The sequence below is a fragment of the Amblyomma mixtum genome, chromosome 5 (assembly GCF_055824585.1).
Source record: "Amblyomma mixtum isolate Tamu chromosome 5, ASM5582458v1, whole genome shotgun sequence".
NCBI lineage: Eukaryota > Metazoa > Arthropoda > Arachnida > Ixodida > Ixodidae > Amblyomma > Amblyomma mixtum.
In genome coordinates this window covers 62498115-62513955 of record NC_143016.1, presented here as the reverse complement: position 1 = coordinate 62513955, position 15841 = coordinate 62498115, and the positions used below count along the sequence as shown (strand labels likewise).

General features: G+C 44.6%; 1 protein-coding gene across 19 annotated transcripts in view; it reads left to right on the top strand.

Moving 5' to 3' along the window:
* The window catches only part of dlg1 (MAGUK family member discs large 1), a 559794-nt gene that overhangs the window by 430164 nt on the left and 113789 nt on the right, over window positions 1-15841 (top strand). For all 19 annotated transcript variants that reach the window (XM_089544710.1, XM_089544718.1, XM_089544717.1 and 16 more), the window contains 2 exons: window positions 3125-3305; window positions 9643-9721. In XM_089544710.1, coding sequence (XP_089400836.1) covers window positions 3125-3305; window positions 9643-9721 — 260 coding nt within the window. The remainder of the gene's footprint in view (window positions 1-3124; window positions 3306-9642; window positions 9722-15841) is intronic.

Below are 15841 nucleotides of genomic sequence, written 5' to 3'. Positions count from 1 at the left end.
GCGATGCTACATCAATGCTTCAGCGACGCAATGACTGCCTTCCTCTGCCGGTACTCACGTGGTGAACAAGGGAGGGAAAGCCTCAGGGTGTTTGCGAACGTTTCAACAAGAGGACTGTCTTCGTCTGGGTGGAGACAAGACCTCTTGTGGAGACGCTGGAAATATTGTGAATCGTGCCCCTCACTTGTTCACATTTTGAGCGTCAAAAAAATCAGCCGCGCTATATCCTCTCTATACCCTATATTCCTCTGCCGATGTTACAGATTAAAATAAAAAACTACACCTCTATAATATCCTGTATATTTAGCAATTCTATCACATGGAAATAAATGTTTTATAATCATTCCTCATATTTGCTCTCCGTTTTGGCGGCAGGGGCCTAGGTGAGAGGTGGTTGGGGTGGGGGGCGGGGAGGAGGGGGGGGGGCACTGCGCTAAAACTTGGCTCATTCTCATGGAGAACCCTGCGCACGCCTATGGACACGGTTCAAAAACTTGTCTAAGCATCTCAGCTGCTGACGCTATACAGGCAATCATCGTCTCAGCAGCAAGCGCAGGAGTACAGGTGCATAGCATTCGGTGCATGGAATATGCGTGATGAGTGACTACTTTCTTCGAGCATCGAAACTGTGCAAATTGGCCAAATAGCCCGACAAAGCCTGGGCAGCTCACCACCACATCTTTGCGACTCAGGATAATGTTGGGGGAGCTACGAGGGCAGTCGCCGCGCCAGTAAATCTCTCATCCCCTCCGTTGTCAGCAAACAAGGAAACAGTACACTGAACGTAAATGCGAGTGAGCGGACATGAGTATGAGTGTGAGTGGAAATGAGTGTGAGTGAGTGGTTGTGAGTGGACATGAGTGCGAGTGAGTGGTTGTGAGTGTGAGTTGTCATGAGTGCGAGTGTGAGTGAGTGGCTGTGAGTGTGAGTGGACATGAGTGTGATTGCGAGTGAGTGGTTGTGAGTGCGAGTGGTCATGAGTGCGAGTTTGAGTGAGTGGTTGTGAGTGTGAGTGGTCATGAGTGTGAGTGAGTGGTTGCGAGTGTGAATGGACATGAGTGTGAGTGTGTGTGAGTAGTAGTGAGTGCGAGTGGTCATGAGTGTGAGTGTTAGTGAGCCACCGCTCATGGTGCCGAGGTATGTAATTTTCTTTCTGGAAAGTGACTTTGTTTACACAATTTCTTAGGCCATTCACCTTCTTGTGGGTTTTGTGATGCAGCATTTATTGCATCTGCTCTGTTTCAAACTTTTGGAGTCTGAGAAAAGCTTTAGTTCGCGCTCCTTCAAGGCTTTGAATTGGTGGGGATGCCACAAGAGCTTTCAGAAGGACAGCACTTATTTCACGAACGAAAATATGCACAGAGGCACACTCACTGAAATGCATGCTTGTTTTACCCATTGTGAATTCTTTCTTAAAGGGACTATGCAGTAAATTAATTGGGATTACGCAAAGTAGAAGAAAGATAGGCAATCCATCACTCGTCACCCCAGCGCAAGAATTTTTGAGCTAGCATCAATAACAACGAAGTTATAGACGATTAAAAATCACGCTCCTCCTCTCCCCCCTCAACTCGTACGCACGGGGCACCATAAAAAAATTAAGAAAACAGCTCCGGGACTGGGCTCCGCCCATGAATATGTCATTCGCTGACGTTCGGTTTACGACTTCCGGTTGTCACACTCCCGAGGAGCAGCGTGCGTCGGCAGCGTCTCTCCGGTCTCTGCGCGTTCTCGGATTGCGGCGCGCGTCGGGTTACTTTGCTAGTTAGCAGAATGGACCCAGACACATGCCAGGGATAATATGCCTGAGTTCAACACCTCGCCAGTCACTAGTTTTGCAGCCGACGATACAGCAAGGCATATTCATCTTGGGTGGTCGAAAAAGGCACTGCGAGTGGCTCCCGAACTCGCGACAGAAAGAGGCGGCAGAGGTAAATTAAAACCATATGCGCGAAGGCAATGCTCTGGCTCGCGCTTGCCCGAGGTGGTCGCGCGGCGGCTCGAGCAGACGATTTTTACCGCTACCGGAAGTGTGCCCGTGAGGTCGTAGCTGCCGCGGCTCGAGCGAATGACAGCGTGTGGTGGCCTGCCGACTTCATGGGACTAATGACGTCTGTTTTCCCGATTTTGGTTTCAAAATGAGTCCCTACGAAGACACCAAACGGCCCGCGAATTTTAAAAAACACGAGTTTTAAAATTCATAATAAATTGCCGGCTCAGTTCCGAAGACTCATACTTGGTGTTAATGCTTCTGAGCATCACTTCTAACATTTACAAGCGGCTTTTAATTCTTTGCACAGTCCCTTTAATTAAGCCTCCTTGCTGGACTTGGCTGCTGAGGGAAAGCAAACTTTGAAAAGCACTGCACAATACAGCTTTCTTATAATGTTAAAAAAAATTGAAGGGGACACTTTAGCTCCGCCCTAGGGATATGATGCAATAGCGCTTATGACACTAATACTGTGATGACCAATTCTGCATACATGCGGAATTGGTCGTTTCCAACTTCAGATTTTTAGATCTGTGGGAGTCCTCACACCACTCCTTCCGCCATGGTGCAGTGGTTAAGGGATGCGCCACTGCCTCGCGATGGCAGGCGCTGCCACTAGTGGGGCTTGTATGAGCAACCTGTCGCATTCAACCCTTAATTACACTGCCATGGTGGTCAGTTTGCTCGCAATCTGATGGGCAGGTTTTGATGACGCCAAAAGGTCACATGATCTAGGTGGCCCACCTAGGTTGCTTCTCCGACGGGTGGCCACCTGGGCCACCCTACAGCACCCTGTGTTTTGCTCACAACGCCAATGCCGGATTTTCTGGGTAAGGGGGCCTTTAACAGTGACAGTGACACATTAAAAACTGTACAGGAAACTGTACAGGACACTAGATGTAACATGGATTCAGTGAAAATGTTACAGTTTCCTCTGCATTGAATGTACTGATGACAAGTTTGCTACTGGTAGACAGCACTCTGTTTTTCTCTGTGGAATGTTTTAAACACTGATTTCTAAAGCAGTTTGAAGTAAGTGGTTGCATGTTAGGTGTCCAGTAGAGATGACAGTTGGAAACAAGTCGGTTCAACTGCAGTATGTTTAAAATTTCTCACTACTCTCATGCATTGCAGGTGGGCGATGTGAACCTGGAGAATGTGACCCACGAAGAAGCTGTGGCGACGCTGAAGAACACAGGCGACCATGTCATCCTGACCGTGGTCAAAAGCCAGCCCTTCTCGTTCATCAACCACTCCCTGCCCCCGCCTCCCCCACCACCTCCAGTGCAAGAGACACGCCTCGGAACACCCCCCCGTGAGTTGCCTCTTCCCCCTAAGCACAGTTTGGTTCACAGTTTGTGACAAAAATGCAGCCATGCCCTACCATAGAAGTGTGCTCTTTCCGCCGCACTCTGCCTCAATTTTGACTCTCTGTTCAACTGCTGATTACTGTTATTTGGCTCTACCTCAATTCTTGACCCAGATGCCATGATCACTTTGCGGAACTAACATTTCTGGAAAATATTTTACCTGTCGGAGGTCTTTACAGTTACAGTATCAACTCAGGTGGAGTTTGAAGTTACAGAGCTGCTCAAAGTATGACTGCATGCTACTCGAAATATGGCAGTTTCTAGGCAGTTATGCATTTGACTCTTAATTTGACACACACATGAAGCTGTTACTGTTGCCAATTCGTCTGTAGTCATCTTATTTCGCAAGCATGCAAGGGCTTGTTATGTTTTCCACTGTGGTATCTTTTCCCACCGCAAGTTGAAGAGGCATTGCATTTCAAACCTGATTTTATAAAGTTGACAGTGCTGCTGGAACTTCCTTAAAATTACGAAATGCACACACACAAAAGAAAAAAAAAACTCATGTGAAACTAAAGATTATGTTCTAGCAAATAAGGCACTTATTTCGCCGTGCATGCAGTTTGCAAACCAACGGTGTTGCACTGTTCAAAATGCTCACCATAGCAGTACAGGCTTCCTCCCCTCTCCTGTGACCCAACATACCACCTCATGGAGTCGACACCATCCACAACCTCACTGGCTATTGACACATGGTCTACAGCAGTGTATCAATCTCTCCAACACCAATCCTTGCAATACAGCAGTTAACCTTAAGAAGATTCCTGTCACCAAAAGTATCCCCACCCCCTCTGCTCTAGCACAGTTGGATTGGTGAGTATTTAGTCATCAAAGTTCACACCTGACAAGGCTGCGTCAAACTAACATAGCTGTCTCCAGGGCCTGAAAGTGGCCTTTTTGAGCCACCCCTTAATATTGCAGAGCTGACCATGAAACGTTGTGCAGTGCTCTGAACCTGGCATGATCTGGGAGATTCATGACTACTCATGTCTTTTTTTCTTTGCATGCTCCAGTCACCACTTATTTCCTTTCCTAGCATTGCGTGGAACTGGGCTTGAATATTGGTTTAGTTTCTAATACCGAGATCTTACCTGCTATAAAGTATAAACAACATTATTTTCGCGGGACCCAATCTTTGCATTTTTCACAAATTGCTTACGATTCCCGAAGAATTGTTGCTGCGAAAAATGGGGGAAAGATGTCAACTCATGATTCAGCAAAAGAAACGAAGTCTCTAAGGAAAGGGCGTTCTTCCTGTCTTCATTATGCATCTAATCGCATTCAACACTGCAAACTCGCGCTTGCTGAAAGACATTTAATCCAAAACGCCTGCCACAACATATCTGTTCCACATGGCACCTTTGCACCCTCCGAGTTCAGAGTACACTTGAAAGAGCCATGCCTTGTTCGTGGGCTTCGTCACATTTCTTTTTACGTCCAACTTCATATCCAGTGCACTTCCCCGTGCTCCAATTCATGATGCTCACGCACATCATACCGTGATGTGAAATTGCCTCTTGGAAGAGGGGAGCACTAGGTGCCTGCCTTTTCTGCTTTGCAGAATTTAGTGCCCATGCATCATTTGTTATCTGGTACTTTCACCACATTCGCAGGGTGTTGAGTTTGTGAAAAATAAGCTCTTTACAGTACATTAAAACTAACTGGTATTGAGGAATCAGAACTTGTAAGCAAAATGCCTGGAAGAATTGTTAGCAAGTCTGAGTCATATGAGGCGGAGTGAATGCATAAAGTGGAGAGACGTGGCTAGTCTGGACGCCATGAGGAGAGAGAGATGGGCGAGAGAGAAGCAGCATGAAATCCCACATAGCTAACTACCCACTAACTACACACAAACAAGGACGTGAAGCGGAGATTTTCAACAGATCTGTATTTGAAACAACATATATTTTTATACTCTCCAAAATCTCCACATCATGGACTAAACGCAGTCCAGAAACCTCATCTTCCTTTAGTACAAGTTAATTGATTGCACACTTGCACAATCATCTCCTTTCTTTTTTATCGAAAACGCCCCAGCTAGCTCACTTGCCACTTGGTCATGGGCTTACCTCAAAACTTTTCTTTTGTCAGCAAAGACTGCCATGGCTTGTTGCTTGTAGCCTTTGGGCGTGCGCCTCAATGTAGAGACAAATCTGACCCTGTTTTATACTTCATTGAAAAATGTGGCTCCATCAAGCGACAATTTATTCAACAGCCTATCTGACCTAACCTTACCACAGGTTAGGGGATTTCATAAACCACACCCATTGCGCATCTGCTGAAAGGAGTGACATGGTTCTTTACACAGTCTGGTGCACTCTTCCCTTCGGACAGTGATCCTAGGTCATGAGGTTAACTTGCACGGGGGGCGGAAAAAAAACTACCAGCACATTGTGGTGGTTAGCCAGTCCTCAAAAGTGTGGGACACCCTAAGATTACAGTAGAATCTCGATATGAATACATTTGATACGAATTCGCAAAATTCCCTGGCTGGTGTGCATTGTGCACAGTGAACGGAATTTTGGATGTTGCGAACACCTCCCGCGGCACTACGGATGATACGTAAGGGCAAACCGCGACCGAACCCTCAAGCACAAAGTGCTGCCCGTACATCGCCAAAGCTACGATCCCTAGTTGCGTGGTGTGGACAGCGAGCAGTGAACGACGGCATGTGGCCTGCACATCACTGGCGTCGTGAGTGAGCTTGAGTGCATGGCCACACATTGCCAACTCTGCGATCGCTAGTCACACTGTACGTGCAAAAAACAGTGGCTACACAGCTGTAAATAAATTCCGTCAGCCGTAAATAGGTCTGCATGAATGTATTTCCCATGCTTCTGCATATAGACTTATAGGGAGGAGGCCGTATGGACAGGCATATAGACAGGCCGTTGTATAAACAAGAGAGCACCAGCTTTCAATAGAGTAACAAAACATGGTCAAATTTGCTTCAGCATTGCGGCGCATGCCGAAAGGCTTTTGCATTGGCTGACAGTAATAAAAGGTTTGAGGAAGAGCCATGACCAGGTGGCACAAAAGCTACTAGCTGAGATGTTTTCTATTAAAAAGCAAGAGGGTGATTATGTGAGTGTCCCATCGATTGACTTGTACCAAAAGGAAAGCAGGTTTTTGGACTATGTGTAGTCCATAATATGGCAATTTGGACGGCACAAAAATATGTTTTATTTTGAATAAAAATCAGTCTGAGCTTATTGTGTTCCCTTCAGGTCCTTGTTTGTGAGTGCGTAGTTAGCTATGTGGTACTGAACGTCCGAGCAGTCATTTTTGTAATTTAAAGGTAATTGATTGGGAAGTAGAAGAAAAAACAAGCACAGCTATTGCAGTCCTTTGTTGTTAAACTTGAAATACTGTGCCCTGCTATGTCTACCAAATTTCACCCTTGTTTACCAGCAGCCCAGTTTGTCTCCATTTTCACTGACATTATTTGATACTAACACCAGATTTGTTTGCAGCGAGGACCAGTCTTTGTACAGTCGTACAAGTGAAATGGTTTTCTGTACAAGTAGAGCATAGGTGTTCCATCCTTTGTCATAATGAAATTACTCTCACAAAGGCTGAAGAATGTATTTTTACCTGCTCTCAGTTGAAGTCACACGTTTAATGGTGTGGAGCGTTCATTGAACAGCACCTCTGTTTTGCACTGCATGCACTAAAGTCGCGCTGAGATGTAGGAGGCGAAGGCTGATTCCTAGAGGAAGACTATTGGAGGCAAGAAGCTGTACTAAGGTGATAGAATACCCTTCAGAAATGTAACCAGTGTTTCTTCTGTGGAAAGAGGATAGTGCATTGCTGAGAAAATCGCAAATGGTGGCTGCAGTTTTTCCCCCCATTTTTACTCTCCCAACGAATCGCCGGTGTTGTGTTGTTATTTCTGTGACGTCTCTCCTGCGGCAAATTTCTTGACCAATGAGAGGTAACAAATGAATGCAAAAATGCTTTTCTCGCCAGTAAAATGGGACTTTTTTGCAATATTTATGAATAGATGACACCACTTTTTTGTCTTCCCATGCAGCCTAGTTTTATCTCTTTTTATGCTTATAGTGGTCGCACTGTTCAGGAAGAGCACGAATGACCCTAAGAGCTCGTTCTTGGCTTATGCAGCCGAAGCTGCTGCACCCGACAATTTCACAGGAGCCTGCGGTGTGGCATGCAAAGCAAGCAACACTCCGCGTTCTTGTAACTTAATTGCATTCGCTGCATTGCTGTTTCAACCGTGCTTCCCATTCCTATCAAAATAGCACTGCAAGTGAAAGAAACGAGCTATTTGTGGCCAGGGAAGTATAAACGTGTCCAAGCGCAGCTACTGGAATTCTATAAGTGTGTCGCTACAATCTTTTGGTTTTACATAGCTTTCTGGTTTATTCGATCTGTGATCTCGGCAAAAATGAGAGATGCAGGATCTTGCGGCACTAAGCTCTCAATTAAACTAGACTTAGCGTTCTCCTTAAGCATTCCTTTTAACAGTTGTGGTGAGAAAATAATTCCCTTTCCCAAGACAAATTAATCACTGCAGTGGCTTAGTGGTTAGGGCGCTCGGCTACTGAGCCGGAGTACCTGGGTTCCAACCCGGCCGTTGGTGCACTGTACAGTGTCAGTGCACATTAAAGATCCCCATGTGGTCGAAATTATTCCGGAGCCCTCCACTACAGTACCTCTTTCTTCCTTTCGTCTTTCACTCCCTCCTTTACGGCGCGGTTCAGGTGTCCACTGAGATGTGAGACAGTTACTGCGCCGTTTCCTTTTCACAAAATCACTAAACCCTTAGACCAAAATGTGCTCCACTCATTTTTTGAGTGGTGTTTAGTAGGAGCATATAAATAGTACTTTTTTAAGACTTAATCGAGTAGCAATTGAATATTCGGGAAAGTGGATCAAATATTAATCCAGTATTTTGACGACCGTTCGCTACTTGTGCAAATGCTTGTGCGGAACGAATAAACGTACAAAACAGTAAGTGCTGTTGGCAGCTTTGCAATACGGCACTGTAATTTGTGGAGTTATAGCAATATCTCTCAAAAGATGTGTTAGGAGTATGCAACGTTATATCAGTATATTAAATCTATCACGTTAATGTGATACATATAGAAACATTATCTTTTTTAGTGATGGTGATACTGACAAAACAAGGTCCCATCCCGGTAGATAAGCGGGCCGAAAGCTACATATGAGCCTTGATGTCCGAGATCGGGCATCAAGGCACGGTTTGCTAAACCTGCCTGAGTGCTGCCACATCGCCCAGTCTTGGGAGCTATGTATAAATAAGTAATATGCATGCCGCCATACGAATAGACCCTCCATCTCGTGCAGACTGGTCATGACAGCTAGCTATGTGACGTTGAAGTGGACCACGTTTTTGAAGCAGTCATCGAAGAAAAGAGCAGCTTGCCTTATTCCATTTTCTTTCTAGTTATTCGAATGCATGAGAGCATAATCTACTCATTTCAGTTTATTTAAAGCAAGTGCTATTTGATTTGTTCAGAAAAGAGGAAAGGAAGATATTCAATTTGGTATTTGAAATTTTAGCACACCCTTACTATCTACCCTTATTCCTCACAGAATCTCCTCACAACTTATTGCACTACAAGCAGCAATCACCGATACCATCAGACATTAATGTTCCCGAACAAACACACCTGTGTCCAGATTAGAAGTAGTACACACATTTCTAAAGAAATAGCTGCAATAATTCATTTAACTCAAAACCAGCTAGCAGCACAGTAATTGTGCAATCAACTTTCAATAATTCCAACTCAAAAGGGATAAAAATTTCGTATATTTTGTGTCTGATATGTATATATTGAAAGCAGATGCCCGCACTCTCACAAGAATTCTGTCAGCATAAAAATGACATACTAGAAGGGGCCAATGTCACCACTGCCGCCAGCTTCATTGGCTGCAACTCCTTGTTTACCCCATAGATGCGTGCTGGTAAGTGATACAAGCACACCAAAGCCTGTGATATATGCATTTCAGTGCTATTTTCACCTTCTATTGGCTTTTTCAGGCAAAAAACTTCCAATACCACTGTTTCGAACTCCATCATTGATACAAAATGCAGTCTTCAGACAATTCATAGCTCTAGAGGTTGAAGTGCTTTGAGCCTCATCAAAACATTAAAGAAGCGCAAACATATTCTGTTGCACATTAATTTTGCCATCCTGTTTTTTGGTTGCTGTGGCCTGCAAATCCAGAAGTGCATTTGTTGACGAGACAGCTTGTATGCAGCATTCCTCAACTATTTGACCCTCTCCTCTATTGCAGTGAACCTGTCCCTAGGGGAATACCATAGTGATACGAACTTGAGCACCTCCAAAGCACCAAGTGATGAAGACATCCCAAGGTAAGGGCATGTCACAAGTTTTTTTTTTTTTTTTGCTTTTGCTGGCAGCAGGTACCGAAAACAGCAACAGCAGCATCGGGCTCTTGAACCAGGCTGTTCAGTAATGCTTCAGTGTATACATAGCAGTTTCGGCTATTTGGTGAAGCATTATAAGGGGTGTACAACACGGGAGGAGCAAGTGACCAGACACAGATTCAGGTCACAAGTCTTGTGCCCTGTTCTCCACCCGCTGTGCGTTCCTTATTAAAAGGGGTGTGCAAATATTTTATAACTTCTAATATTCGGTATTCGATTCGATCTGAATGTTTGGTATTCGGAATCTCTAAGTATTCTTCTCGAGGAAATGACGATTCTGGAATGCTTGCTTCATGTGGCGTCGATTCACCATACCTCTTTCGGGATGGTGCCGTGGCACATGCGAAGCCAAAGCTCCAACACCATGGACACATCCAAGGCATGCACACCATGTGCCTGCACTCCCGCACGTGTGCTGAAGGCGGTATGCGGACATGCAACAACAGACGTGAGTAAGCGTAAGTGCCCTGCCCCGTAAATGTAACCACTTAAATGTAACAGTTGCACAGTGACACATTCGCAATTAAGAGCAGCAGTCTGAGATGCCTGAGAGGTTCCACACTCCACATATACATTGGCACCTCATGTAGATCAGCACCCCCGATCTCCAATGGCAATTCTTGCAGAAATTTGACACAGTTTTATTGAGTCTGACAAAGCTTGAGTGCAGTCTCATTTTTTCTTCTAGTGGCCTTGTGTGTTACATTCCCGCCGATATGATGGTTTCATGCTACTAGTTGGGCATTGCAGCTCATAAGGCACAGAAGAAGCAACACAAATGCAAAGTGAATACAAAAAGCTGCACACTTTCCTCCCCTCTTTCCTCTTCCCTGCAATCCCCTTAAGCAAAGAAGCTATAGCTCCTTACAGGCCCCTAGTTTAGGGATTGGCCTGACTTTGAGGCTCATGTGGAGAAGGCTGGCATGGAGGCTTATGTCAGATGACCACTTGGATGGTATTCTGTTTGGATAGCAATAGCATTAGGTGGGGAGCACAGGAGATCTTGGCTAAGATGTGCTGTGCTTACACCGGTCTCCTCTAGAAAGTTTGTCATGCAGCTATCTCTGTGGAAAAAAAGCCTATTACTGGGGATCTGTTGCGTCTGCTTTTTCTTTTATGCTAGTTCTTCACTCTACTATCTCGTCTTGGGCCACATATTTTAGGTACTTATACGCCAGAGTGTGCACAGGCCCTTGAAACCCTTGAATACCTTTGCTTTTCGAAAAAGATTTAAATTTTCATGAATTCCTTAAAATATTTGGTTGGTCTGACCTAGTTGTTAAAAGCAAATTTCTACATAGCAATCAAGTGCTGAAAAGCAAGTCTGCAGCGGTGCCAAAAAGCATTCTGTACAAGATGAATTTGACAGATTCCATCTTTGAGTTTATCAAAGCATAATCCCCCCCCCCCCCTCCCCCTCGCCATTTATTTTGGTTTCCTGTGGTGGTAGCTGCAAAATCATGTGGCAACTTTTCCAAAAAATTTGTTTGTTCACTTTGGGCCAGTGATTCCGTTGTTTTTCACTGCAGAGTGGCTTCTCGCCTCCATTTTTCATGATGCTTCACTTCGTGCAGTGCAGATTTATAGCACCATGCCTTCCGAAAAGCTCAAGTTCCAGCTTGCCTGCCTTCAATTATATGCGTTGCAGAAAGTGCGTATTGTTCCTAAAGAACAGCGATGTTGCTACAATGAATAAATTGTCTTCAGAAGTGCCACCTGAAAGGTACTAAGCATATCAAACATACCACCTGGTCATCATAAGCATGCAGCAGCAGCAGCAGCATGATGGTAACTTTCAATCATGCGCACTGGAAAATATTCGGCAAGAATGCCTACACATGAGTGGGAAAATGTTCTAAGTTGTTCTCAGAGTAATAGAAGAATGCTTGAATGTTAACAAGCAAATTCATATGGAATACATGACATAACTATAATGCGCTTCTCACTGACCCATCTGCAATGTAGTTAGAAGCCATAGCAGCCCCTGCTGCTATGGAAGTTGAAGTTGATGCATGGAAGATGAAGGCTTCCATGTATCTTGTGAGCCGAGGGTATGGTCTTTTCTTGGGGAACCAAAAAGCAAAAGAAGCAGCACGCGAGCAGAAAAATTGAAAATGCAGGGTATGGTACTGTAGGTTACTCGCGAACTTGCACGAAAAGAGAATGTTCGTCTTTGCTGGAGTGTGCAGATGGTCTCCCTAATTACACTGAGGTTAACAATGACATAATCATTAATATTTGCATTGAAAGACCAGGCACAAAAAGGTAGAGATGGTGCCCATAAAAAGTAAATCAGAGTCAAGCTCTCAAAAGATTCCTAGCCTAAACGATTTCTAGTCTGCATGACCAAATAACCATTTTTTTTGCCACACTTGATTATTGATTAGTTATGTCCTTGAAGTCCTGGAATTTTTCTTGAATTTCAGGGCAGATATTACATACAAAGCCTGCTTATACTCATTTTCAATTTTATATTGAGCACAAGTTTAAATGTTGGCAGATGCAAGTAATGGGATGCCATCATCTGGTCATGCAGTTTTAAACTTTCTTTTTGTGACATTGTGGAATGCTCTCTTCTGTGTATTGGAAGTGCGTATTGGAAGCATAATCAGATGTGGCCTTTGGAGTATCAGTATTGAAGGTACCCACAGGTAAACAAGCAGTGTTCTCTTATCTCCTTAACAGCAGTGGACCGCCACAGTGGCTCGGTAGTTATGGTGCTCAGCTTCTGATGCGAAAGACGTACGTTCGACCCTGGCTGCAGCGGTCGCATTTCGATGGAGAGGCAGAAGCTAGAGGCCTGTGTACTTGGCGATGTCAGAACAAAAACTCCAGGTCATGCATTTTTGCACGGGCAATCGAATCGTATAAATGTGTCCGATGGCCTATGGTGCACTAGTGTAAGAATTAATCTGGTAGCAGCAGGTCTCTTGGTAGATCATGCAGTGTCCCGTGTTCCATATGCATTAGGGCCCTGCCAACGTGTCTAAAACTCAGCCGTAAGGCAATGCTTGATGTCTAAAAAGAAGTTAGGATCTGCAACAAGCCTTGTTGCAGGTGGCTGAGTGGCTATGGTGCTCGGCTGCTGACCCAAAAGACGCGGGTTCGATCCCGGCCGCGGCGGCTGGAATTTCTTTGGAGGAGAAATTCTAGAGGCCCGTGTACTGTGCGATGTCAGTGCACGTTAAAGAACCCCAGGTGGTCGAAATTTCCGGAGCCCTCCACTACGGCGTCTCTCATAGCCTTAGTCGCTTTGGGACGTTAAACCCCATAAACCAAACCTAAACCAACCTTGTTGTTGTGTCCTTGGAGCACTTCTGAAAGCAGCATACACTTTAACGGCGTGCTCATCTGCCTTTTTTCAAAATACTAAGACTTCCTTCCAAAGGTCCTGGCCCGAACTGTGCAGTGTTGCACTTGGGGGCTAATAAAGCTGAGCAGAGTTCAGGGTCAGGCTTCCAAACCAGTGGCATTGCTAGAGCAGGCAAAATGGGAATGACGCTTGCCTGCAGCAGCCACACAATCACGGAGATGCTGGTACTGTCCCAGCAGATAGCACTCTGGAGTTTGTGGAAAACACTAAATGAAAAGCATGTGAATGAGATTTGAAGGTTCCAATCTCCTACCTCACCATCTGAACACCTGGCGGAGACAGGTCCCCTTATCGAAACGTTGGCAAGCACCTTGAGGTTTTTCTTCCCTTGTTCACTTTGTGGTTATCAAGAACCATCTGGCCAAATTCTCTTTACCATGGACTCCAGCTGAACACCTGTAAGTTAACACAGTCATTACAGTGCTTTGTATGTAGCTTGCCACAGTTCTAAGCTGCTATTTGCTTCGCATTAGCAGCAACATTGCATTTTAGGAATTTCTGGAGTTACTTCACATGGTTTTGAGCATATTATCAGCTATGCAGAAAGGTTATAATGAACGGTTCGCTTTTGAACAGTTGGGCACATTTGACGGGTGGGCAACGGTGTTTGGTGCTAAGCCAGACAAATCAGCACTTGGAGTTCAGTAATGAACCTCATGCAGCTTGGAAAAAGACATCTATATTGCCACGTATCATTGTAGCGTCCGTTCGTTCGCGCAAGGCCACAGAAAAGGGGTGTTATCATTTTTGTTCGTGACGCGAGAAACGGCCGGACTAATCTCGATTGTTCACAGCCATGAACAACTGCATCTGCGTGTTTCTAGATTACTCTAGATGATCTTGACCTGTTATCTCGAAGTTTCCTTGCCGGCTTTAAATTGAACGATGCCGCGAGCAGCAGGCATTCGTAGATCGACGATTGACGAGCACGCTTGTTGCTTACGCCGCCACCGAGTGATTCAGTTCTTTTGCGGGCGCAAGTCAGCCCTAATAAAGAGCTTCGTTTGCAAGTATTTCTGGTGTCTTCCTGACCGCTGGACTGCCGTCACTAAAACGTGACAATATTTATGTGCTGAATGCAGAGCACGTGCAAAAAAAATGTTGGCTGCTAGCAGGGCGTGTTATGTTCCCATATGTGAGAATGCGAAGCATTTGTGAAGGCGTGCATTTGCACCAAATGTAGGCTCATTGGTTACTTCAATACCATTGCATTCCATTCTTTCAGTTCTGCTTCTGTTTTGTTATATTTTTGTTATAGCATGTTAGCATTAAATCTGTCAAAGCGTATTTGCCACTTTCCATTTTTAGTGATTATTCACATGATTTCACCTTATGACTAGAGGAAGCAGCGCCAAAGACGAGGACAAACACAGATGCTGTCAGGACAGGTACCAAACTACCAACAGTTTATAGAGAGCAACGAGCAGCTTTTTAAATGCCAACCAGGGAAATCATGAAAAAGTTAGTGCACTGTTAAAGGCATCCAATAACATACTGCTCATTGTATTGTGATGCCCATGAAGAGGATGTGTTGAACACGCTGAAGCAAAAGAAAACCACAGAGTGGTGGGCTTTTGATCTGACTCGGCAAGTGGACTCAGCCGATATAATGCGCCCCGTTTGCTCTGTATAAAGGCCAGCGTGTAACACTATACTTGTCTGTGGATATTTCTGAAAAAAAACTATTTCACACAAGTTTGCCCGTGTACGCCACTTATGAAGTGTAGTGTAGTGCCCATAACAGAAGTGGAAGTTGTCTGGAAGAGCTCCCTTCCATGAAAGGAGTACAAATGCGAGAGTTGTTCCTAGGGCTGTGTGATTCCCTTGCTTTAGAGTTGATAATGAACTGCTAATAACTACAAACCTGCAAGTGCGTCTATACTTTTCCGACTTCTGCCTCAAGGCATTTAAAAAGCATAAGGCAGGAAGTGTTACGTGTGAGTTGAAATAGTGCTCTTTTTTATATAATCGCTTAGCTGTAAAATGCCTGTAGTATACTTGCACTTCCTAATACACCATGTCTCTTACTGCTGGTAGTTGTGAAGCTGTGGCAGAAATTTGATGTTGTGGAGCAGCTTAGATATATTTGCTTTGTTTGAATCACTTTAGCGCATTCGGCAATGGAGCATGTCTGCCTGGATTTCATAGTATTGGCAATTCCCTTGAGTATGTGCAAAAACCGTGCGGAAACATAGCATGGGCTTATGCAGCCATCAGTGCTCGTTTAGAGGCACTGTCAGGTAGCACTGCTGCCTGCCTGCTCAGGGGTTTATAGTGAACCTAGATGGACAGGAGGAGCATTTCTTATTTTCAGCCTTGATGTTTACCTTAGCCGAATGTGCCACAAAAGCATCACTTTCATTTTTTCATGCATTAATAGTGCATGAAACACAGCAGGTTAAAGCCAATAATGAAATTGCAGCAGTAGCAGGTATTCTAGGGAAAAAGAAGGAAATCGGTTTGCATGAGTTTTATAGACCTTATTATCAACCAGTTCCACGTCTCCTTGTTTGTGACATTGCTTAAGGGCCATTAGACTACACTGGGTTTTGAAGTAAAAAGTTTTCATTTTATGTCTCTGGTATTTTAGAAAGCTTATGTGTAAGGGGTCCCTTTATGAACCTTATTGGCAGTCTCGGCTCTAAAACCTGGCTCCATGTAAATATGTATAT